The sequence below is a fragment of the Notolepis coatsorum genome, assembly GCF_963971535.1.
Source record: "Notolepis coatsorum genome assembly, chromosome: 17".
Classification (NCBI taxonomy): Eukaryota; Metazoa; Chordata; class Actinopteri; order Aulopiformes; family Paralepididae; genus Notolepis; species Notolepis coatsorum.
Genome location: NC_140181.1, coordinates 10,564,110 through 10,588,109, shown reverse-complemented (window position 1 = coordinate 10,588,109; position 24,000 = coordinate 10,564,110). Strand labels below are relative to the sequence as shown.

The following is a 24,000-nucleotide window of genomic DNA, read 5'->3' as shown; positions in this document are numbered from 1 at the left end:
TGTCACAGTGTGTGTGTGCGTGTGTGTGTGTATGTGTGTGTGTGTGTGTGTGTGTGTGTGTGTGTGTGTGTATGTGTGTGTTTGTGGGTACGCCAGCGTCGGAGAGTGTGAGAGAGAACGCTGCAGTCGGAAAGTAGGAAGGAAGAAATTTAAATCAATCAATTAATCTATCAATCAATCCGCGATTTTTCTTTTGTTCTAGATTGAGTCAAGACCCATCAATTACATCATCCAACATTGTTTAAAATACTAACACGTTCCCCTTGACAGAATCGCTTTATATTTAGTCGTTATGACGCTATCAACATATCCATTTGTTAAAGATTATTGTCCGCCATCTTGTTTTTTCCGACGGAGTGATCCGGCGGAGTGATGTGATTCGGTGGTGGGCGGGTCCTGGGACCAGGAGCGTGGATTATGAAGGATACATACGTGTAAATGGACTGTTTCAGCCAATCAGAATAGAGAAATTTGCATGCCGTTGTATAATCGTCAACACAAAACAAAAAAATAGCCTCATTTTTGTTTGTTGTTGAAACTGAGATATAAAACACGTTTTGACAGACAGGGATGTAAAACATAGTTCTCCTTTAAGCAGCTTTATTTTGACTGCTGGTCATGGAGGAACAAACATGTGACTTCAGCAACAAGAGACTGTTCTGTTGTATGGTCTCATTGGTCTGGTATTACAACCTACCAGTTGGCTGGTAGAGGTAGAGCAGTCGTCTGGTAATTCCCGGATGATCCGTGTTCAATTCTCTCTCCTCCCGGGGCAGCGTTTGGAAGTGTCCTTGAGCAAGACACTTAACCCCTTCACTGCCACACGACAGAAGGTTGGCCCTTTACTATCACACAACCGACGGCGATGCTCCATCATTAGCATCATTAGCTCCTGTATTGTCACAGTGAAAGGGTTAACCGGCTGTCGTGTGGCAGTGAAAGGGTTAACCCCTAACTGCTCTCGATGAGCAGGTCGACACCTCCGCCGTCTGCGTGTGCGAGTGTGCGAGTGAGTGGGTCAAATGTGAGGAACAAAATTGTAAAGCGCTTTGGATAAAAGAGATATATAAAATGCACCCATTTACCAAATACTTCCAACATCAAATATCGGCCTTACAAAATATGAGAAAGAAATAATGACCGTGTAATGGCTATACATTAGCTGGCAGTTATGCTGAATGGAACATTCTTCACGAAGGGGCCCTTGAAAGCCATTGTTTGCACTATTATACCGTAGCTTCCAGCTACGCTGCAACACTACGGGGAACCTGCTGGCCGTGTTTAGCTCATGCAGGACTGTTGTGTGGGCTGGTGGATGGGGGGGGGGGGGGTCGAGTGGGGCAGGGAGGGGGAACAACAGGCATTCATGGCCGTGTGACGAACATTCACTTCCAATGTAAATTCTGGAAGCAGAGCGCTGTCCTGCATCATGTGACGTGGTGTCCTGCATCATGTGACGTGGGGAGAGAGAGAGAGAGACGAGCGCGAGAGGAGAAGGAGTGGAACAGTGCTGCGATTCTCTCCCGAGATAACAGTGTCAAACCGTTACTCGGTATCACCGCAAGCTTTTGATAGATTCGATTCGATTAGTTTAAATTCAAATGTATTGTCATCATACAGCACAAGTACAGTTGTACAACGGAACTAAGTTTGGCATCCAAACGGAGTGCAAATGCAATAGTAAAGTGCAACAGTATAATATACAATGCACACAGGTGATTAAACTGGGTATCACTATAACATATATAAATTAGTACTCATCATCACACAGCACAAGTACAGTACAACGGTCTATATTCAGGGCTCTGTTTCCTTCTTGGGTGTCTGTAGAGTCGGTCTGCATTCTGGGCACTAATGTCCATCCATGTGTCATCAGGCTTACTAGGCCCATATTGTGGGCTTGTTGCGGAATATACTTCCATTGTCTTCGCTATTCAAATGTATTGTCATCACGCAGCACACGTACACAGTACAACGGAAAGAAGTGTGGCATCCAACCAGAGTGCAAAACGGTAAAGTGCGATAGTAATATACAATGTACAGGTGATTAAACCGGGTATTAAATATATAAATGAGTACTACTGAGTGCTAATCAGATGTATGTACAGAGTTGTAGTATTAGTATGTACAGTGATACAGGTATAAAGACGCTATGGTAGTAACTAGTAAGTCATACTGGCCCGCAGTGTAACTAGTAAGAGTAGGGTAAGGGATATATATAGATATAGTATCTACAGATATGTAAAAAGGATTATATGCAGGTATGTACTGACAGATGTGGATAGATATATATATATATGGTAAGAATAAATATATACACGTTATATACAGTATTATTGCACATGCTATCAGAGTTATAATGGGTTATATGCAGGTGTATACTGCCCTGTCAAGGCTAACCGCAGTAACTTGAAAAAAGTCAAAATTTAGTTATGAGTGAAATTGACCTTGTCAATAAATGTTTTATCTTGTGACCAAGTTTCAGATGTTAATGTCGCTCAGTTTTGGAGATATGGGGTTTTAAAAACTGCAGTAACTACAAAATCACACTCAAAACCCAGGCAGACCGCAGTAACTTCCAAACAGTGAAAAATGGCTTTAAAGTGTTTTGACTTGCCATCCAAAATGTGTTATAGGTAGATAGATGATAGTACCCAGATTTAACATGTATTAATGAAGTAATCTTTAGGCGTACAAAAATATGACATAATTATTTTAATTAACCCCAAAAAAGCAGATACTGCACTCTGCTGCACGATTTCCTTAAATAATTATACAGGTAATGTACAGGCAAAGTGCAGTAACTTCAAATGCAATGTTGTTTTCCATCCAGCTTTCATAACTTAACCTAGCCATTTTATTTGGATCATCATCATTCCAATATATGGCAAGTCAAAAAACTTTAAAGCCATTTTTCTCAGTTTCACTGTTTGGAAGTTACTGCGATCTGCCTTGACAGGGCAGTATAAGTAGGTATAGACCACTGCACTTCCGCGTTACATTGAGCTCATGGTAGAGAGGGCGGGGGGAGAAAATGAATGAATGTGCATGAGAGCGTTGACATTAAGTGGTTGTAGCTACAGCTGTGGGGGGGGTGCTGGAGACATGATCCAATAGACTTTTATACGCCCGAGTCTCCTGTACACTCCTTCCCTGGATTACTTCTGAACGTATAGGTCTTTTCAGGCAGAGAGACAAAGCTTGGGCAGCATCTCGTAAGTCCAAGGATCCTGCTGACTGGGAAAAGTACAGGCAGTTGAGAAATGTGTGCAAAACCATGACCAGAAATGCAGAAGCCAATTATTATAGAGAATCTCTTACTCGTGATTTAAAAAAATCCCCAAAACTTCTGGAAGAAAATAAAAGATTTAACTGGTTCGGAAAAAATATATATCCTCTAACCAAATAAGAGTCAACAATATTATTTTACACAATCCTAATTTAGTTGCGGATGCATTCAACCAGCACTTTTCTTCTGTCTCTTCTCCCACAATGCATGATCCTTTTGCTCATAACAATATTCAGCCCTGTAACAGCTCCTTCTCTTTTAAGAAAATAACACCTGTTGAGGTCCATGCTGCAATTAATGATCTGAAGGTAGGTAGTGGTCCCGGGTTAGATGACATTGAGAACACATTTCTAATTATAGCATCACACATTATCATGTATCCACTCTGATCTTTTCAACATGTCATTATCTACTTGTGAAATACAGGCTATCTGGAAGTGGTCTCGTATCACCCCTTTGCATAAAGGGGGTGATTTTCTAGAACCTAATAATTACCGTCCAATCTCAATTATCTGCTCTACTATAAAAATATTTTAAAAGTTAATTTATAACCAATTATCATATTATCTAGAATGGATGAACACAATATATTATCACCCAATCAATCTGGCTTTCGATCAAATCATTCCACAACTACAGCACTATTGAAACTTAACAGTGATATTTTCTCTGCCTCTAGCAATAATAACTTAACTGGTGCTATTTTTATTGATTTGAGCAAGGCCTTCGATTTCGTTGACCACTACCTCCTTTTAGATCAATTATATTCTGTTGGTCTGTCAAGGAATTCTTTATTATGGTTTAATTCCTATTGGAGAATTATCCGACGTTTTCCTACAAAGGGTTCATTATTATTATTGTTATTCTCATAGAGACATTTATTGCAACTAAGTATTAGTTATTGCATGGTGCCGCATAGTGGACACACTTAGGAACGTGCGTCTAAGACTCTGGACAGGTGAGTTGCCTCTGCGCCGGCGCCACACGCTGTTTAAACAACACTCATGGCCATAACACCCCGTCCTGACAGAGAGCGACGCGAGGGCAGCCGGGAGCAGATAGGGCGTCAACGTGAGCCGCGCCCCGGGGACCAATCCAAGTGCTGCTGTCCGTCTTCGTCAAGGACGCCACAGCGTTAGCGATCTGTTGTTGTGCATGTTTTTCCATTGGGTTTATCTTATCGGGGGGAAAGCCTTGCGAGCACAGAGGGGGAGAACATGCAAACTCCACACAGAAAGGCCTGGGAGATACCCCACCTGGGTACCTGGCATCATGGAAACCTGGTCCCCAAGCGGGAATCGAACTCTGGACCTTCTTGCTGTGAGGCGACAGTGTTAACCACTACACCACCGTGCCGCTATATTATATGTTGTCTGTTTAGTCAGTGATGATGTCATTTACCCTTGTTTTTCCTTGGTTACTAGTGGAGACCGAGAGGCCATCAAGAGGATAGCCTATGAGTTTGTGGAGGACAAGTCTAAAGAGGGCGTGGTCTACGTGGAGGTCCGGTACAGTCCTCACTTCCTGGCCAACACCCAAGTGGACCCCATCCCGTGGAACCAGAACGAGTGAGTCAGGTTTTCATACCAGTTGAGCTCGAGTTCTTGTTGAAACTTGTGTGTAAATATATAATACATTTTTTTTTTCATAATTAATGGGATCTATATAGTGCTTTTATAGAATAAAAAAAAATACACACAAATTATGTATTGGAGCGTGATCGAGGTAAATTGGGTCTGGGTCATTGAATTACTATTCAGTACTCTATTGTTGTTATTATACTTTAGTTATTTAAAGGAACACGCCAACATTATGGAAAATGTGCTTACCGTCTTCTCCAGAGTACGCTCAGTAGAAAGCTATCTGGCTGCTATCCACTTCCATTCATTGGTGCTAAGCTAGGCTAGTTTGCAGCCAGATAGCTTTCTACTGAAAGAAAATTGGTATCTACCTTCTCGTCTGACTCTGGAGAAGGCGGTAAGCGCATTTCCCATAATCTTGCTGTGTTCCTTTAACATTAAACTGTGTGAACATCATAACTATGTGGCAGGGGGTGCTTTCAGGCAAAACGGCCCACCTCGACTATTCAACGCTACGGGTCAACTCATCACACGTTGTAGACACACTAGGGGGCGACAGTGGCTCGGGAGGTAGAGCAGTTGGCTGGTAATCCGGAGGTTCTCTGTTCGATTCCCGCTCCTCCCGGGCAGCGAAGTGTCGCAGTGTCCTTGAGCAAGATACTTAACCCTTAACTGCTCTCGATGAGCTGTGTGTGTGTGTGTGTGTGTGTGTGTGTGTGTGTGTGTGTGTGTGTGTGTGTGTGTGTGTGTGTGTGTGTGTGTGTGTGTGTGTGTGTGTGTGTGTGTGTGTGTGTGTGTGTGTGTGTGTGTGTAAAAATGTGAGGAACAAATTGTAAAGCGCTTTGGATAAAAGCTAGCTTATATATGGGAGCGGCTGGGTAGCGCAGTGGACTAAGCACTTGCCTACCACCCAGAGACTCTGTGATGGAATCCCGCTGTCAGCGGTACCTTGGTCAGTCGTCCCTACTAACACAATTGGCAGTGTTAGCGGGTGAGAGGCCGGAGGGGGGGGGGGTATGTGTCCTGGTCGTTGTAAACTGGTTTACTGGTTGGTTCAGCAGGGAGGGGATCTGGTGGGAAATGGCATGACGAGTTACGTTCCCCCAGTGAAACTCCTCGCTGTCAGGTGGAAAAGAAGCGGCTGGCGACTCCACATGTATCGGAGGAGGAGGCATGTGGTAGTTCTGCACCCTCCCCAGGCAGAACGACCAGGAAGATAATTGGCATAACGACTAAATTGGGATGGGTGAAAAATACAGAAAAAAGCAGACAAAAAAAAGTTGAATAAAAAAAGCTGTTATATATAAATGCACCATTTACCATAACTATTGTTGTGATGCTATGTCCACACAACGGATCCCTCTGAGCTCTTGTTGTCCTGTCTCTCCAGGGGGGACCTGAGTCCAGACGAGGTGGTGCACCTGGTGAACGAGGGCCTGGACGAGGGCCAGCGAGCCTTCAGCAGCATCAAAGCCAGGTCCATTCTGTGCTGCATGCGCCACATGCCAAGTAATGCACTGGTTCACACTCACCTCACGTCACTAAGAGTCCCCCCTTACCACCTGCCAAGTAATGCACTGTTCACACTCACCTCACGTCACTAAGAGTCCCCCCTTACCACCTGCCAAGTAATGCACTGTTCACACTCACCTCACGTCACTAAGAGTCCCCCCTTACCACATGCCAAGTAATGCACTGGTTCACACTCACCTCACGTCACTAAGAGTCCCCCCTTACCACCTGCCAAGTAATGCACTGTTCACAGACACACACTCGCCTCACGTCACTAAGAGTCCCCCCTTACCACCTGCCAAGTAATGCACTGGTTCACACTCGCCTCACGTCACTAAGAGTCCCCCCTTACCACCTGCCAAGTAATGCACTGGTTCACACTCGCCTCACGTCACTAAGAGTCCCCCCTTACCACCTGCCAAGTAATGCACTGGTTCACACTCACCTCACGTCACTAAGAGTCCCCCCTTACCACCTGCCAAGTAATGCACTGGTTCACACTCACCTCACGTCACTAAGAGTCCCCCCTTACCACCTGCCAAGTAATGCACTGTTCACACTCACCTCACGTCACTAAGAGTCCCCCCTTACCACCTGCCAAGTAATGCACTGTTCACACTCGCCTCACGTCACTAAGAGTCCCCCCTTACCACCTGCCAAGTAATGCACTGGTTCACACTCACCTCACGTCACTAAGAGTCCCCCCTTACCACCTGCCAAGTAATGCACTGTTCACACTCACCTCACGTCACTAAGAGTCCCCCCTTACCACCTGCCAAGTAATGCACTGTTCACACTCGCCTCACGTCACTAAGAGTCCCCCCTTACCACCTGCAATAAACCCTGGTTACATAACGAGCCCAACGCAGGTCGTACTGGAAAGGATGTCACAGACTTCCTGTATTTAGTTTAGATTCGAATGTATTGTCATCATACGGCAGTACAGTATACAACGGAAAGAGGTTTGGCATCCAACCAGAGTGCAAATGTAACCCTGAAGTGCAACAGTGATATACAATGTACAGGTGATTAAACTGGGTATAAAATATATGAATTAGTACTACTGAGTAAATAGTGCTAATCATATGTATTGATTGATTGATTGAAAACTTTTAACAGATTGCAGAATGGGTACAATACAGTATGGCTCAATATAAAACAACTGCTAAGAGGATGCAGAAAATGGGGTCCCCCATTTTCAATTCATCAGGACATTTATGACATACAAGACATACAGATATACAGAACTGTGTAGTAAAAAGAGATCATAAAAAAGATATACATCCGAAGGGGAAGAAACTGTACATTGGTGGGGGGTTTGGACATTTACAGGGGCCAGTTTCTAATTGCAGCCACCCGTAGGTGCTCTTTGAGAGCGGTTTTGAAGGAGGGTAGGGATTCACATTCCTTCACGGTTGTGGGTAGGGCGTTCCACATTATTGTGGCATAATTGCGAAATGTGTTTAGTCCCTTGTTTGAGCCGAATCTGGGTTTAACATGATTTGTGGAACTCCCTCTGGTGTTGTGGTCGTAGAATTCACTGACCTTTGGGAAGTATTTCGACATGTACGTACTACATGGGTATCTTAGTGGTGTAGTGTATCTTGAAGACAAGGCCCATTGCAAGTTGCTGTACTCTGTCGTCTACTCTAAGCCATCCTAGGTTGTCAAAATGTGCAGGGGTAAGCTGGGTTTTATGAGTAAGGCAGAGGAATGTACATAGTTGTAGTATTAATATGTACAGTGATACAGGTATAAAGACACTATAGTCATACTGGCCAGCAGTGGCAATAAATATGGTTACAATAAACACTAGAATCTAAATATATACTATTAGTAAGTATGTAGTATACAGTATACACAGGTGCAGTATACATAAGGTACGTACGTTATACTGTACGTTGTAGTCCATTTAGGTGATCAGATTATTGCTTTAGACTTGAGTCACTGACCCGAGGGAGGGGGGGGGGGGGGGGGGGGGGCGTGGCGTGGCGTTTACTTGTCTCATCTACTGCCCTGTGCTAATAGTTACCATAATATCTCCTGTACAACAAAGCAGATCTTCGATCATTAGCCTGAAGCAGTTATCGGATGAAACTCCAGAGTTTGCAAATATGTATTACGAAATGTCAAGGGCTATTCTAGGAAAATATATCAGCGCTCATCTAGTCATCCTGTGCTATATTCAGAAAGGTTAAAGGTCAACCATTTCTGGTTGTCATCACCATCGTGGAGTTACAATCACTCCATTCATACATCGACTCCAAGATGTGTGTGTCTCTTGTGTTTGCTGATGTGTTTGTGTCTACAGTATCTGTTTGACCTCATAGGATCAACACCGTTTACTGCCTTGTAAGTAACACGTGTGTGTGTTGAATCGTACAGGCTGGTCCATGGACGTGGTGGAGCTCTGTAAGAAGTATCGCCATGAAGGAGTGGTGGCCATCGATCTGGCAGGGGATGAGTCCCTCAACTGTGAGGCCTACCCAGGACACAGGATGGCCTACGAGGTAAGCCCTACCTAGGGTATACAGGAAGGTCTATGAAGTAAGCCCTATCTAGGGTACACAGGAAGGTCTATGAAGTAAGCCCTATCTAGGGTACACAGGAAGGTCTATGAAGTAAGCCCTACCTAGGGTATACAGGAAGGTCTATGAAGTAAGCCCTATCTAGGGTACACAGGAAGGTCTATGAAGTAAGCCCTATCTAGGGTATACAGGAAGGTCTATGAGCTAAGCCCTATCTAGGGTACACAGGAAGGCCTACTGTATGAAGTAAGCCCTACCTAGGGTACACAGGAAGGCCTACTGTATGAAGTAAGCCCTACCTAGGGTACACAGGAAGGTCTACGGTATGAAGTAAGCCCTATCTAGGGTACACAGGAAGGCCTATAATATAAAGTAAGCCCTATCTAGGGTATACGGGAAGGCCTTTGAAGTAAGCCCTACCTAGGGTACACAGGAAGGCCTACTGTATGAAGTAAGCCCTACTTAGGGTATACAGGAAGGCCTTTGAAGTAAGCCCTACCTAGGGTATACTAGAAGGCCTATGAGCTAGGCCCTATCTAGGGGGTATACAGGAATGCCTATAAAGTAAGCCCTACCTATGGTATACAGGAGGCCTACAGTAGTACATTCAGAGGGTTCATATGGCCTAGAGTAGTACATTCAGAGGGTTCATATGGCCTACAGTAGTACATTCAGAGGGTTCATATGGCCTAGAGTAGTACATTCAGAGGGTTCATATGGCCTACAGTAGTACATTCAGAGGGTTCATATGGCCTACAGTAGTACATTCAGAGGGTTCATATGGCCTACAGTAGTACATTCAGAGGGTTCATATGGCCTAGAGTAGTACATTCAGAGGGTTCATATGGCCTACAGTAGTACATTCAGAGGGTTCATATGGCCTACAGTAGTACATTCAGAGGGTTCATATGGCCTACAGTAGTACATTCAGAGGGTTCATATGGCCTGGGTCTACAGTAGGGACACGGACAGCAAGTTTTTCTGAGCCAGGAAAAAAAGGCACTTCAGGAAAAACAAATCCAGTTGCAATAAAGAAAATAAATTCTTCTAGAAATGAGATTCAAAACATAATGGTTATTGCATATTAACTAGACAGGAGAGATTGACATACAATGTTAAATGATTCCTTGGGGGGGGCTGTACCTTTCCAGTGGTTTATGGCACTTGTATGTGGCACCTATGGCTGACGTTGACCCCCCCCCCCCCCCCCCCATAATATAATGGTTATTGCATATTAGACCTACAGTGTGAATGACCTTGAACCCACCCCAGTAGGACAAGCAAACACTTTGTTCATTTAAATGTAAATGCTCCTCAGAGATTACGTAATGTGGCTTTACATTTGTGTGAGTGTGAAGGTGTGGAACAGTACTGTAAACACGGTTAACCCTTTCACTAGCGCACTACCAAAATGGTTAACCCTTTCAATGCGACAATACAGAAGGTTAACCCTTTCACTGCCGCACGCCGAAGGGTTACCCCTTTCACTATCACACTACAGAAGGTTAACCCTTTACTATCACACTACAGACGGTTACCGTCTGTAGTGTGATAGTAAAGAACCCTTTACTATCACACTACAGACGGTTACCGTCTGTAGTGTGATAGTAAAGGGTTAACCTTTTGTAGTGTGGTAGTGAAAGGGTTCAGATTCTTTTTTCTGTCTCTGGAAATGAAGGGTAAGTTCAGCACGTTGACCGCACCCCCTAATTGATTGATTGATTGAAAACTTTATTAACAGATTGCAGAATGGGTACAATACAGTACAGCTCAATACACACAATTGTTAAGGGGATGCAGACCAGAGAAAGACTTTCGTCTTGTTTACATCAGGGTCCCCCATTTTCAATTCATCAGGACATATATGACATACATGACATACAGATAGTCAGTACTGCTACATCTATACATTTATGACATACCAGATTTGCAAATACAATACTGTTTGTGATACAAAAGGAGTCAGGAAAAGGGAGTATATACATTTGACGTAGAAACTGTACATTGGAGGAGGTTGGGTGGGGGGGGGTGGGTACATTGGGATATTGACAACCATACTGGGTAATTTACATTGGAGGTGGTTGGGGGGGGGGGCACACTGTATAAACAAGCAAAACTGTACATTGAGGGGGGGGGGGGGAGGAGACACTGTACAAATAAACAAAATTGTACATTGGACTATTGACAACCATACTAGGTAAATGACTGTACATTGGAGGGGGTTGGGTTAGGATATTTACAGGGGCCAGTGTTGAATTGCAGTCTCCCGTAGGTGTCCCTTGAGAGAGGTTTTGAAAGTGGGTAGTGATCCACATTCCTTTACAGCTTTGGGTAGGGCGTTCCACATTGATGTGGCATAATTGCGAAACGTGTTTAGTCCCTTATTTGAGCCGAATCTGGGTTTAACATGATTTGTGGAGCTCCCTCTGGTGTTGTGATCGTGGTATTCACTGACCTTTGGGAAGTATTTTGACATGTACATAGGTACCTTGGTCGTGTAGTGTATCTTGTAGACCAGGCCCATTGCAAGTTGCTGTACTCTGTCGTCTACTCTAAGCTACATGACATTTCCAGTGATGTTGATTGGTTAGAGTTTTTTTCTCAGAACAATTGCTGTCACTAATTCATCATCAATAAGATTATCAAAATAATTTCCCCTCAAGTTAAAGTCCAACTCGTCTGTGTTAGAAGCATGGGTGCTCATCTTTAGCACCTGTATAGTCTTAATGTTTATTTAGTTTAACGTCTTTAGAAGGCTTGCTGCTCTAACCGAATTAAAAGGCCCTCTGAGCGGTTCCCAGAGTGTGTACGGAATTCAAGTTTCAAGTTTCTTTAATATTTGTCATACAGAAGTACAGAATACTTTTATACAAAATGCTTCTTACTGTTACGCTCCAGAGACTGTGCAAGACAAGATAAGTATGAAATAAAATAACATAGTAAAATTAGAAGTAAAAAAATGAGGTCACAGTGTTCAGTTTAGACATATGTACAATGTTCGATGCAGAATAGACGTAGTTACCATACAATATACAATACTGTGCAGTGTACTAATATACAATACTATATAGTGCAAGGCAGAAATGGGACGAGGTGCAATTTAGGTACAATTCACAGTAGGTGTACGAGTTGTAGTGCAAATCCTTAATCAATAAATATAAAGTGTAAAGTGTGTTTGTGTGATCTAAAGTGTGGAGAGTGGGTGCTGCAGTGTGTTGTTTGTTTGAGTGAGTGTGTGCGTGTGGGTGTGTGTGCTGTGTGCATTTGATGGTTGTTGCATAGTGTTTATTGTTCGTTTAGCAGCCTGATGGCCTGGGGATAGAAGCTTCTTCTGAGTCTTTCTGTGCTCGCCTTAAGACTCCGGTATCGCTTGCCTGACCGCAGCAGTTCAAAGAGGCAGTTGTTCGGGTGGCTCGAGTCCTTAATAATTCTCTTAGCCTTCCCCTTGCACCGCTTGTTGTAAATGTTCTGGAGGGTGGGAAGCCCCCCTCCAATTGTGCGTTCAGCTGAACGTGTCACTCTTTGTAGTCTGCTACGGTCTTGTGCAGTGCTATTCCCAAACCAGGAGGTGATGTTGCCGGTCAGGATGCTCTCTATTGTACATGAGTAGAAGTTCCTAAGGATCTTCTGACTGACTTGGAACTTCCTTAGGCGCCTGAGGAAGTAGAGGCGTTGTCGTGCCTTCTTCACAACACTGTCAATGTATGTGGTCCATGTCAAGTCCTCGGATATGTGGGCTCCGAGGTACTTGAAACTGTTCACTCTCTCAACCGGTGCCCCGTCGATGCTGAGGGGGCTGTAGTCCTTGACCCCCGACCTCCTGAAGTCCACAATCATCTCTTTTGTTTTGTTGACGTTCAGGGAGAGGCAGTTCTCCTGACACCACTGTGACAGGTTCTCTACCTCTTCCAGGTAGGCCCTTTCGTCGTTGGCAGAGATCAGGCCCACCACTACTGTGTCATCAGCAAATTTGATGATGGTGTTGTTGTTCCGCTGTGCTACGCAGTCATGTGTGTACAGGGAGTAGAGGAGGGGGCTCAGAACACAGCCCTGGGGGGCCCCTATGTTGAGCGTGATGGATGAGGAGGTGCAGTTGCCGGCTCTTACCACCTGGGGTCTGCCCGTCAGGAAGTCCAAGACCCACTGGCAGAGGTCATAGTTCAAGCCCAGGTCCCTGAGCTTGGCTATGAGTTTGGAGGGGACTATGGTATTGAATGCTGAGCTGTAGTCGATGAACAGCATTCTCACATAGTTCCCCTGCCTCTTGTCCAGGTGTGATGCTGCTGTGTGCAGCACATGGGCTATGGCGTCCTCCGTGGACCTGTTGGGGCGATATGCAAATTGCAGAGGGTCCAGGTTGATGGGGAGGGAGGAACAGATGTAGCCCTTCACTAGCTTCTCAAAGCACTTCATGGCTATGGAGGTGAGGGCTACAGGGCGGTAGTCGTTGAGGCAAGCGGGCGTAGATTTTTTGGGTACAGGGATGATGGTGGACTTCTTCAGACAGGTGGGGATGACAGCCTGTTCCAAGGACAGGTTGAAGATGTCAGTGAATACCGGGGCCAGTTGGTCGGCACAGACTTTTAGGACGCGGCCGGGGATGCCGTCCGGTCCTGCTGCCTTCCTGATATTCACTTTTTTAAAGATCCGTCTCACCTCATGCTCTGTTACCCTGAACACTGAGTCTCCATCAGCAGACCCCCCCCCCCCCCCCCATTGCCGTGGTTTGTAGGCTGGTGTTGTTATTCACAGCCTCAAACCTCGCATAGAAGGAATTGAGATCATTTGCTAAGGAGATGTCACTGTTCAGTTTGAGGGGGGTGCCTTTGTAGTCTGTCATTGTTCTGAGGCCCTGCCACATGCCTCTAGAGTCAGCCTGTTCAAACTGAAGTTCAACTTTATCCCTGTAACGCCGTTTTGCCTCTATTACTGCTCTCCTGACGTTGTATCTTGCCATCTTGTGTTCTTCCATGTTGCCTGTCACCAGCCCAGTGTTGTATGCTGATGTGCGCACTTTCAGAGCCTCACGGACGGATTTGTCTACCCAGGGCTTTTGATTTGGGTAGATTTTAATTTTGGTGGAGGGGATTGTTTCTTCTACCAGAGTACAGACATAGTCAATTACCGTTTTGGTGTATTCGTTAATATTGGCTGTGTTATCACGGAATACACTCCAGTCTGTGCATTCAAGTGCAGCTTGGAGTGACTCCTCTGACGTCACGGCCCAACGCTTAACCTCTCGCGAGACCACCAGCGTAATTATGAATACTTTTAACCATTGTAACTTTTTTTTGGTTTAAACACTTTTTAAACATTACACCATATTTTAATCTATTTATTCCTAAAAGATTTGCACCACCTCTTCTACCTCATTTTACTGTATGAAGCATAATCTCAGAAGGGTCACACAGAACCAAGCATTTCACTATAATGTACATGTACCTTATATGTGACGAACAAAACAAAACTTGAACTTGATGGGTACCCAGAACATTAACACTCTGGAAAAAATTACAAACACTGTCTTGACCACAGAAAATCGTAGCGTGATGTGGCTCTGAAGGGACTCATTTCAACAGCATTTATATATATATCATCTTCCTGAGAAACATTATTTCTCACCGATTCAGAGTTAGCCTTTTAGACTCTTGAGACCTTCCACTGGCATCCAGGACTAAGATGGTGGATTACATTGCAACATCTGCTTTCATTATTAGTGTCACAAAGGCGGACGCTAAATGAAACGTGCAGAGCATGGAGAGCAGAGTCCACTCCGCACACTAATACCAGGTGTTATCTTAACCACACAACCTCTGGATCCACATTGTTGTAAATCATCGTTTGAGGATAAACAAAGGCAATAATAATAATAACGATATTCCAAGATCAGGGCAACAAGGAGTCGCCATAAGATTGGGAACTGGTTGGATGTGATACTGAACGCTTGATTAGCCAGCAGACGTGATGCGTCAGCAGAATCCAGAATGGCTTCTACTTTGCATCCGTTTTACCCCATTTTCTACCTGCTTGCCTCCAACGCTGTAATATTTGTTCCTACACTTCTTCGTTAACATAGTTCCTCTTGGTTTCTTGGTACTTATTATTGTGGAATTCTAATGTCAGGAGTGTCATTCTTTTAGCTTCAGATGAAGTGCTGAAACCCTATTGTTTTTGTCTGTATGTTTATTTATTTATACATTTTTCTGTGAGATAATAAATGGTAGCTACATGAACTTTGACCCATTGATTGGAAGCTGTGTGTAAATGGTCTCTAACGAATATGACCCCCAAAGGGGGTGCTAAAATTATAAGTCAAACTTTTTAACTTTGAAAGGTCAGAACTCCGATTAACACGAAACTTGGTACAGAATTTTAAAACTTGAATAAACTATAAACATTTCTCCAATCAATGGTACCCGTTCCACCTACTAACCCCTGTACAACAGGACATAATCAAGGAACCATCTAGAATGTTTATGTTGTCAAGTTAGATGAGGCCCGCCTAGTGCCAGTATCCGGGTGTGAAGAGAATTCAGAACCAACCTGCGGTTAAGAACGTATGGGGGTCATGCAGGCGGAACTAAATCAAAGACATTTACCGTAAAAGCATTCTTTTCATTCTTCCCCTACTGTGTCATCACCATAATCCAGTAGCCAATAATAACCAATCAGACATCAATCAACTGGAAAATAGTTGAGGTGTGGTTTTAATTTGTTCACGGCAAGGGTTCTTCAAATCTCCTCCTAAACCGTAAATCCGATTGCTACCAAATCTGCTGTGGATCATTGTTGGATGAAGCTTATGAAAAGTTACTGTAAGGATTGGTGATATCTTCTTTAGTTTTCACGATATTAACCAATGAACTTCAAAAAGGCATGACTTAGCACATAAATAGATGTATGTCAACAACCGTTAGTCCAATCCTCACCAATCCTACAAATTTTTTGAAAGGTCATCATAACTCCTACACTGTGCGTCCGATTAACACGAAACTTGGTACAGACATCTATCTATACCCACTTTACAAATTTGCCTCAAGGACCCATACACTTCACCATGTTGGATTTTCCGCCATCTTGTATTTTATGTAGAACACAATTTTGACATCTCCTAAACCACAAGTCCAATAACTACTGAATTTGCTGTGGATCATGACTGGATCAAGCTTATCAAACGTTGTATAAGGCATGTTCATATCTTTTTTAGTTTTGAAGATATTAACCAATAAATGCTAAAAGGCGTAACTCGGCACATACATAGATGCAACCGTTAACTGTTTTAAAATTTGAAGAGTATGTCCAGATAACTACCAGAAACATACCCTAAAAACCTCATTCAAATTGACCACTAAGGGGCGCTACAAATTCATGAGCCCAGTGTCATTGGTTGCTATGGGAGATTAACATTGATAACTGTGCTAGCAGGTGATAAATACATAGTCACGGTGCTGTGGATGTTTTTGAACCACAAACATTTGCTAAATTGCAGCAAACTAGTTTCATTGATTTGATTTGATTTGATTTTTATTTAGTACATACAATTTATACAATAGTATAAAAACAAGGGGTACAAGGATAACATGTGAAAGTCTGTCGACTTGTTTCCAACATGGTCCCAAGAAAAATACAATAAATCACAAAGAAAAAGTTAAGATAAAATAGATACAACAAGTAGTAGTGTTTGTGGACTAGCTAGCTGATATCATTTACAACTACTGAAAACTGACAGACTAATCAATGGGCCAATCAGAGTAACCCGTGTATATTATGCAATATTTCAAAGGAACTAGATTGGATATCTGAAATGGGTTGATTCAGTTGATCTTGATGGGCTTTAGTCATCATTTTCACAACAGTTCTATCATTCTGGATAATTTTACGTCAAAATACCTTCTGTTAAAAAAATGCAACATCAGAAACGATTTTCATTGTGCTCCTTAAAGTTATCCCATGCGTAACAGAGACATGCCTGCGTTGTCATGGTGTAAGTAATGTGCGGTTCCTTCACAAGGGGACTGTAATGTTACTGATGTAGAAACCAGATGTTTGACCTTCTTCTTCTCCTCCTGCCGTTGACGTGATGATGTTGTTGTTGACAGGAAGCGGTGCGTTGTGGGATCCACAGGACGGTCCACGCGGGAGAGGTTGGCCCGGCCTCCGTGGTGAAGGAGGTGAGTGAGTGCCCCCTGGGGGCTGGAGGGAGGGTTTCCTGAAGCACCTCGTCACTGAAACACAGTCCTTTCTCTTTAAAAAACCATTAAGCAGTGTTGGGCAAGTTACTCAGGAAGTATAGGAGTTGCGGAAAGCAGGATGAGAGAGTGTAGATTTCGGTGTGTATCATTTAATTGCATAGTGAGACAAACAACAAAACATTGCCATCTAACTTATCTTTAGATATGTACTCAACCTCTAATGTCTAACTATGAATGAACACAACACTCTAACTTAACATCTTTAGCTAATAAAGTACTCAACCTCTAATGTCTAACTATGAATGAACACAACACTCTAACTTAACATCTTTAGCTAATAAAGTACTCAACCTCCGTCTTTAACTATGAACAAACACAACACTCTAACTCACCATCTTTAGCTAATAAAGTACTCAACCTCCGTCTTTAACTATGAATGAACACAACACTGTAACTTACCATCTTTAGATAATAAAGTACTCAACCTCTACTGTCTTTAACTTTGAATGAACACAACACTCTAACTTACTTTAGATAATAAAGTACCGTAATTCCTCTAATAGTAACCGGGTCTCAAATACAAGCCGGGTCTCTATTAATGGCCGGGTGCGCTCTTGAGCTAAGCAATTATAAGCCGGCCTCCTAATACAAGCCGGGTTACTAATATACTGAGCTGCATACTGAGCTAGTTACTTGATTTCACTTTGAAAACGTTGAAATGACCAGTGACCACCTGTAATTGCACTGTTTACTATTTCATACATTACTTGGTTTCAATAAATGAACCCAGTAAATTTGACTGGGTTCAAACTGACACAAAATGTTGATTTATTCATTATGATCCGTTTGAAAATTTGAAATATAGGCCTCCCTCTTATACAGGCCTCCTCCTAATACAAGCCTGGTACCCGCTACAGTTGAAACAAATACAAGCCGGGGTTACTATTAGAGGAATTACGGTACTCAACCTCCACTGTCCTTAGCTGGTGGTGAATCTATATTTCTCACTAAACTGTGAATTGCAGAATAAGTGACAGTACAAACAGGAGTGTGTGTGTGTGTGTGTTTATGATAAATAAATAAACTAGTATTGTCCCCGGTCTCGATATCCAACTTCATATTTCTGCAGCATTCCTCTCTTCCCACATTCTAAGGAGCCCCATCCATCACAGTGACACGTCTAGTATGCAACCAAACGCAGTCTCCAGGAATAGCCTGAGTGCTCCGCTAGCAGGGGAGTGAGAGCACTTCTATGCTAGCCTTTTGTCTCGTGGCGCCATGCGAGATGGGGTGTGCGTGTGCGTGTGTGTGTGTGTGCGTGTTTGTTACTTATTTTACTACACTTTTCAGGACTACAAACCAGTTGATTAGAACCAGCTTTTTCTACAGGAGACAAACACACAGTCCCCAGTTGTGGGACAGCGTTATTGGTTAAGGGTTGGGTTGGGCATGCAGGGTCAAGATAAGGGATAGGGGATGCGGAATGACTGTAAATGCACAATTGTACAGCCCTGGTGTCAGGATTGGGGGCGGGGGGGGGGGGGGGGGGGGGGGTGTAGGACACACAAGCAGACACACACACAAACTGGAATCGCAGAGCGATGATAGAATAGAATAAAATAAATAAAAATAAAAGCTATAGAAAACACAAAACACTAGTATAAAATAACAAAAAGAAAAAAAAGTAACCACCACTCCCTAGCAGTTGAAAACAACAAAGAAACCAACAGCACTATAGACAGAGAAACCCCTAGAATCATGAGCTTGGAACACTCCTCTACTATTGAGGGAAAACATGAAATGGACAACAAGCATCCGAACACAGTCAACCAAGCCTACTTCACACCTGACACCAATCAGGTGGCAATCAAGCCCACACACCTGCCATGCCGCATGGCAATTAACTGGTGTCTGGTGGTGATTGACAGCTTGCAAGAGAAAACCCTAAATACATCCAAAGCACACAAGGATAAACAAAAATCAAACCCACATAAACCGTGATCCATCACACCTGTCCTATTTTATTTTATAATTGTATTATATATTATGCTTCTATTTTCATTTAGTTTATATTCCATTTAATTTTATTCTACCTTTTTAATTTCTTTCTACCGTAATTGTCTGTTGCACCAAAAACGACCAAATCAAATTCCTTGTATGTGTAAACTACTTGGCAATAAAGACATTTCTGATTCTGAAATCAACACAACAAATCAATCAATCAATACAATAAAACGTGTGTGTTTTATTTTTTTAAATTCTTTCCAGGCCGTAGAGGTCCTGAAAGCGGAGCGTGTTGGACATGGTTACAGAACCTTGGAGGACCAAGTACTATACAAACAGCTACTGGCCCAGAACATGCACTTTGAGGTAAGGAGCCACCTTGGATGACTATGAGTCGTGACACAACGATACCCCTTTTTCATGGTTGATTCAGAAGAGTACTAAACCTTCGGTATCGGCCCGTATCAAGTCCGAGCCACTGATTTTACTGAACAGCATAGACTCCTAGACCATCAGTATATGGATTGGACAAAAACTATTGAGTTATATAATGTATTTATTTTTCATTAGAGACGTCTACTTTGCTTCTATGTGTTTCTCTAAGCCACTTTGCTTTGACTGCTAGCATGTTCGTATACTTCTTGGTATCGGATTTGGGGAAATTCTCAGGTACCACTACCCTGTTTTAGCCTTAATCTGTTGTGAGGAAGACGTGTGATAATCGGACATGTAACTCGCCAACGTGTTCCGTGTCTGTCTGGAGGGGAATAGCGTCTGCAGTTCGCTGGAGGTCCTCTCTCTCCTCTCGGTGACATCACCCGGAGGACTTTCTCAGGGTGCCGATGTGGCTGAGCTCTCGAGATGATTAGTATGTCCTCCTCACATAGGATTAAGGTTGAAGATCAGCGAAGTTAGATTAGATTCAAATATATGGGTCACGTCATTCTTCTTAAAGGACCAGGCCAGTCTTTTTGACATGTGGGTTCCAACGTCATTCTTCTTAAAGGAAATATTGCCTTTTCTCCTCTTAGGGCATGCGTCCACCTAGCGCACATTTCCAGCTGAAAATCTTCTTCTTCTTCTTCTTCTTCTTCTTCTTCTTCTTCTTCTTCTTCTTCTTCTTCTTCTTCTTCTTCTTCTTCTTCTTCTTCTTCTTCTTCTTCTTCTTCTTCTTCTTCTTCTTCTTCTTCTTCTTCTTCTTAATATCTGCATACATGGTAGTATTAGATAATCAAAAAACGTTTACTTGCGATCTGACTTCCAGACATGAGTCTCTCACTGCTGGCCCAGTCACATATTTAATGGGCTTTTAACACTTTCAGGTTCTCTCGGAATTCTAGAACTCCCCCAGGTTTTAATGAGCGACGGCCATGATTTACGGCTCTCTAGAACGTTCCGTCTCACGTGTGAGACGATACACCCGAAATAGTTAAATGTAATGGAACCGTTTATCATAACACAGTAGTGTGATAATGCTGGTCTGCTCAGAGGAAGAAAGTTTTGTTCCGTTGTGTTGTTTGTACCACAATTCATGACATAAGTCAGTCACACAGTGACCCCTAGTGGGGAGACACAAGAAATGCAGCATAGTACAACTGTGCCACGGGCCTTTATCAAGCGTCTTGAAGTGGGAGTGCCAGGTTGGCTCATGATGTGGTCATGTGACTCGGAGCACTGATCCTAGACCAGTACTCGTATACTCTTGGAGGTGTGATAAACATGGCCCGGTCATTATTTCTGTTGTGCCAGTATTATTAATTGATGTCGTCTGTACTGCGGTGTTATTTCAGGTGTGTCCCATATCCAGTAAACTGACCGGCGCCTGCGACCCAGACTTTACCAAACACCCCGTCATCACGTGAGAGAACTTTATAAACAATAAACACAATGTCTTTGTCTTGTTATGTTGACACAGGTTTTTAGCTTGTTCTTTGGTTTGTATGGTAACACTGAAGAGTACGGTGTCCAGCTATTGTTTAAGATGTGTTTAAGATGTGTTTAAGTTGTTTAAGATGTGTTTAGGATGTGTTTAAGATGTGTTTAAGATGTGTTTAAGATGTTTAAGATGTGTTTAGGATGTGTTTAAGATGTGTTTAAGTTGTTTAAGATGTGTTTAAGATGTGTTTAAGATGTGTTTAAGATGTGTTTAGGATGTGTTTAAGATGTGTTTAAGTTGTTTAAGATGTGTTTAAGATGTGTTTAGGATGTGTTTAAGATGTGTTTAAGATGTGTTTAAGATGTGTTTAAGATGTGTTTAAGTTGTTTAAGATGTGTTTAAGATGTGTTTAAGATGTGTTTAAGATGTGTTTAAGTTGTTTAAGATGTGTTTAGGATGTGTTTAAGATGTGTTTAAGTTGTTTAAGATGTGTTTAAGATGTGTTTAAGATGTGTTTAAGATGTGTTTAAGTTGTTTAAGATGTGTTTAAGATGTGTTTAAGATGTGTTTAAGATGTGTTTAAGTTGTTTAAGATGTGTTTAGGATGTGTTTAAGATGTGTTTAAGTTGTTTAAGATGTGTTTAAGATGTGTTTAAGATGTGTTTAGGATGTGTTTAAGATGTGTTTAAGATGTGTTTAAGATGTGTTTAAGTTGTTTAAGATGTGTTTAAGATGTGTTTAGGATGTGTTTAAGATGTGTTTAAGTTGTTTAAGATGTGTTTAATAAGATGTGTTTAAGATGTGTTTAGGATGTGTTTAAGTTGTTTAAGATGTGTTTAGGATGTGTTTAAGATGTGTTTAAGTTGTTTAAGATGTGTTTAAGATGTGTTTAATAAGATGTGTTTAATAAGATGTGTTTAAGATGTGTTTAGGATGTGTTTAAGATGTGTTTAGGATGTGTTTAAGATGTGTTTAAGATGTGTTTAGGATGTGTTTAGGATGTGTTTAGGATGTGTTTAAGATGTGTTTATTAAGATGTGTTTAGGATGTGTTTATTAAGATGTGTTTAGGATGTGTTTAGGATGTGTTTAAGATGTGTTTAGGATGTGTTTAAGATGTGTTTAAGATGTGTTTAAGATGGGTTTAAGATGTGTTTAGGATGTGTTTAAGATGTGTTTAGGATGTGTTTAAGATGTGTTTAGGATGTGTTTAAGATGTGTTTAGGATGTGTTTAAGATGTGTTTAAGATGTGTTTAAGATGTGTTTAAGATGTGTTTAGGATGTGTTTAAGATGTGTTTAAGATGTGTTTAAGATGTGTTTAAGATGTGTTTAGGATGTGTTTAAGATGTGTTTAGGATGTGTTTATGATGTGTTTAGGATGTGTTTAAGATGTGTTTAGGATGTGTTTAAGATGTGTTTAGGATGTGTTTAAGATGTGTTTAAGATGTGTTTAGGATGTGTTTAGGATGTGTTTAAGATGTGTTTAAGATGTGTTTAAGATGTGTTTAGGATGTGTTTAGGATGTGTTTAAGATGTGTTTAAGATGTGTTTAAGATGTGTTTAAGATGTGTTTAGGATGTGTTTAAGATGTGTTTAGGATGTGTTTATGATGTGTTTAGGATGTGTTTAAGATGTGTTTAGGATGTGTTTAAGATGTGTTTAGGATGTGTTTAAGATGTGTTTAAGATGTGTTTAGGATGTGTTTAGGATGTGTTTAAGATGTGTTTAAGATGTGTTTAAGATGTGTTTAGGATGTGTTTAGGATGTGTTTAAGATGTGTTTAAGATGTGTTTAGGATGTGTTTAGGATGTGTTTAAGATGTGTTTAGGATGTGTTTAGGATATGTTTAAGATGTGTTTAGGATGTGTTTATTAAGATGTGTTTAGGATGTGTTTATTAAGATGTGTTTAGGATGTGTTTAGGATGTGTTTAAGATGTGTTTAGGATGTGTTTAAGATGTGTTTAAGATGTGTTTAAGATGTGTTTAGGATGTGTTTAGGATGTGTTTAGGATGAGTTTAAGATGTGTTTAGGATGCGTTTATGATGCGTTTAAGATGCGTTTAAGATGCGTTTATGATGCGTTTAAGATGTGTTTATGATGTGTTTAAGATGTGTTTAGGATGTGTTTATGATGTGTTTAGGATGTGTTTAGGATGTGTTTAAGATGTGTTTAGGATGTGTTTAAGATGTGTTTAAGATGTGTTTAGGATGTGTTTAAGATGTGTTTAAGATGTGTTTAGGATGCGTTTAAGATGTGTTTAGGATGTGTTTAAGATGTGTTTAGGATGCGTTTAAGATGTGAACAAGTGGATTTCATAATTTTACACTATTCTATTTGACAAACTATTTTATTGTACTGCACTATTTCACTATTTTACTCTGTCTATTATATTTTACTCTTTGTGTTACTGTCTATTTTAAAACTGCCATAGAATCAAACCGTACGTTGGGACGTTGGAACCTAATGTGAAAAACTATGTGATTTGCTGCTACCTATTTTATGCTAGTTTTATATGTCTGCACTTAATGCATTGATCTGCCAATTTTGTGCTAATTTAGTATTTTTTTTATTGCTGTGGAGCACTTTGAGCTGCAATTCTTGTATGAAAGGTGCTATACAAATAAAGTTAGTGGTATTATTATTATTAATATTAATAATAATCCCCTCGTCTCGACACGTCCAGGTTCAGGGAGGACAAGGCGAACTACTCCCTCAACACAGACGACCCCCTGATCTTCAACTCCACCCTCCAGCTGGACTACAGCACGGCACAGAAACACATGGGCTTCACCGAGGAGGAGTTCAAGAGACTGGTGAGGCCAGGACACATGGTATAACTTAGATTCAAGATTCAAGAGTTTTATTGGTCACAGTCATAGGCTACACGAGACATGCAGTGAAATGTAGGTGGCCATGCCCGCCTCGATTGTACAAAAATACAAATAATAAAATAGATTAATAAAATAGTAGACATGATAAAAAAAAACGTATACGAATAAAATACAATGCTAAGCTT

At 41.8% G+C, this 24,000-nt stretch overlaps 1 protein-coding gene across 1 annotated transcript in view; it reads left to right on the top strand.

Annotated features, from left to right (window-relative positions):
* ada (adenosine deaminase) overlaps window positions 1–24,000 on the top strand; it is a 75,185-nt gene that overhangs the window by 46,994 nt on the left and 4,191 nt on the right. The window contains exons 4-10 of the mRNA XM_084334038.1: window positions 4,714–4,857; window positions 6,260–6,378; window positions 8,767–8,891; window positions 17,009–17,080; window positions 19,370–19,471; window positions 20,896–20,963; window positions 23,668–23,797. Coding sequence (XP_084190164.1) covers window positions 4,714–4,857; window positions 6,260–6,378; window positions 8,767–8,891; window positions 17,009–17,080; window positions 19,370–19,471; window positions 20,896–20,963; window positions 23,668–23,797 — 760 coding nt within the window. The remainder of the gene's footprint in view (window positions 1–4,713; window positions 4,858–6,259; window positions 6,379–8,766; window positions 8,892–17,008; window positions 17,081–19,369; window positions 19,472–20,895; window positions 20,964–23,667; window positions 23,798–24,000) is intronic.